Source organism: Vigna radiata, chromosome 7 (genome assembly GCF_000741045.1).
Source record: "Vigna radiata var. radiata cultivar VC1973A chromosome 7, Vradiata_ver6, whole genome shotgun sequence".
Taxonomy (NCBI): Eukaryota; Viridiplantae; Streptophyta; class Magnoliopsida; order Fabales; family Fabaceae; genus Vigna; species Vigna radiata.
This window is the reverse complement of record NC_028357.1, coordinates 50,955,129-50,956,900: the sequence shown is the minus strand read 5'-3', so window position 1 is coordinate 50,956,900 and position 1,772 is coordinate 50,955,129. Positions and strand designations below refer to the sequence as shown.

The window sequence follows — 1,772 nt, the reverse complement described above, 5'->3', positions numbered from 1 at the left end:
TCCAGCAATGTGTACGCATGGAACTTTCCAGAGCTTTTCAAGACCTCTCCACGAATCTTGTCGGCAGCACCTGCATAGTAACGTAGAGTGTTTGCGGATGCTGGAACTTCCAAATTCTTACACATGTGATATAGCTTCCCTGCATCAATGGCATCCAGTGTTGCAAGTTCTTCTACGTGTTCATCAATTAATTCCGCCCATTTCAATAGTATTCTAGCTCTATCCTAATTGTCAAATCCATGTTATGTCAGTTTTCATGAACAAACCTCGAAACTACGTAAAAACTTTTACATTTGAAATAATTAACAGTTTAATGACCTTGTACTAATAATTTAAAACAATATTTTAGTAAATAAAAATGTCATTAGCATAACTTTTGATGTTATTAATGTAAAATTCAGCAAATTGAATTTGACTTCTTTTGGTTTATTTTAGTATCAGTATAAGAATTAATCAATTTTAATTATATTTAAGTGAATTTAAATTGAATATTATATCTTATCCAACACAAAAAAGGGAAATGAAAACAATAAAAAAAATAAGATAAAAGATAAACTGAATAAAATTTGCTAAACAAGCATGTAAACATTTATTCTCTATGACTATAATTTCTTAATTAAAAAAAGAAGTGAATAAGATTATAACCGAGACAATTTTTTTTTGTACCATCCTTACTTCCTAATAATGCTCTTAGTTTCAATTGTAAATATGATATATATAAAATAAGAGGTCTTAAGTAAAAAACAGAATTTCCAATTTTAAAAATGGTATGTAATAGTTTAGAGATAAATAAGATGTCTAATAAGTTTATTCATTTTTTTCAATCAATCCAAACTGTCTAATTGAAATTAATTTTATTATTTTGTCATCATATTGTTATAAATTAAAGTACTACCTTTTTAAAGTTTAAATTTATATTATTTTATATTTGTATCCAATATTTCACTATGTTTCTCGACATTATTATATGTCTTTATTTAACAAAATTTAAGTGGAATTTGCTTAGAAATATTCATGTAAAAGTTTATAAATTTAGTTTAATGGATTTGGGTATTACATTTAATTTACTCTGACAACAAAATTATACACGTATTTAATTTTAAAGAAAATTGTAAAAAAATGTTAATATTTAATAAAAATGAATTAAATATATCAAAATGATAATAGAATTTTTTAAATAATGATTAAAGTATGAAGAATTAAACAATATCAAAATGAAATTCGTAAGATCGACATTTAGATGGTGGATCACATGGTCGATCATTAAATATTCATGATGACATTATTCTTGAATCACAACAATATTCATCTCAAAGATTTTCTCAGGTTTTTTATTCACTTATACATATTCAATTATATCTGAGCAGTAAAATTAAATATTAACTAATTATTTAGGGACATGACTCTATAGGTAAATTTGTAACTTTCATTTATTTTTCTTGCTGTAGATACTCTCGTTATTCTTTTGCAGTAATCTATAAGTTTTTCATTAAAAAAATAAATCATTTAATGTTTTTTTATTTATGATCGAAAAATGGATAATTAAAAAGTAAAAAAAAAAAAAAAGGAAAAATAAGCTTACAGCGCCAGACATGCGAGGCCAAGGACCATAGTCAAAGGCGTGACGTGCTGCTTTAACAGCAATGTCTATGTCTTCTTTATCTCCTTCGCTGATACTTGCTATAACCTCTCCAGTTCTTGGATCTATGCTCTCGAATGTCTTTCCTGTCAATAGTACAGAGAAAACAAAACGAAAGGTGTAAGGAATGTAG

At 26.1% G+C, this 1,772-nt stretch overlaps 1 protein-coding gene across 1 annotated transcript in view; it reads right to left on the bottom strand.

Annotated features, from left to right (window-relative positions):
• Window positions 1-1,768, bottom strand: part of LOC106766579 (aldehyde dehydrogenase family 2 member C4) — a gene marked incomplete at its 5' end in the record, with an annotated part of 3,380 nt that extends 1,612 nt beyond the window's left edge. The window contains 2 exons of the mRNA XM_014651299.2: window positions 7-224; window positions 1,583-1,768. Of these exons, the coding sequence (XP_014506785.2) occupies window positions 7-224; window positions 1,583-1,768 (404 nt within the window). The remainder of the gene's footprint in view (window positions 1-6; window positions 225-1,582) is intronic.
• Window positions 1,769-1,772: the final 4 nt, after the last annotated feature.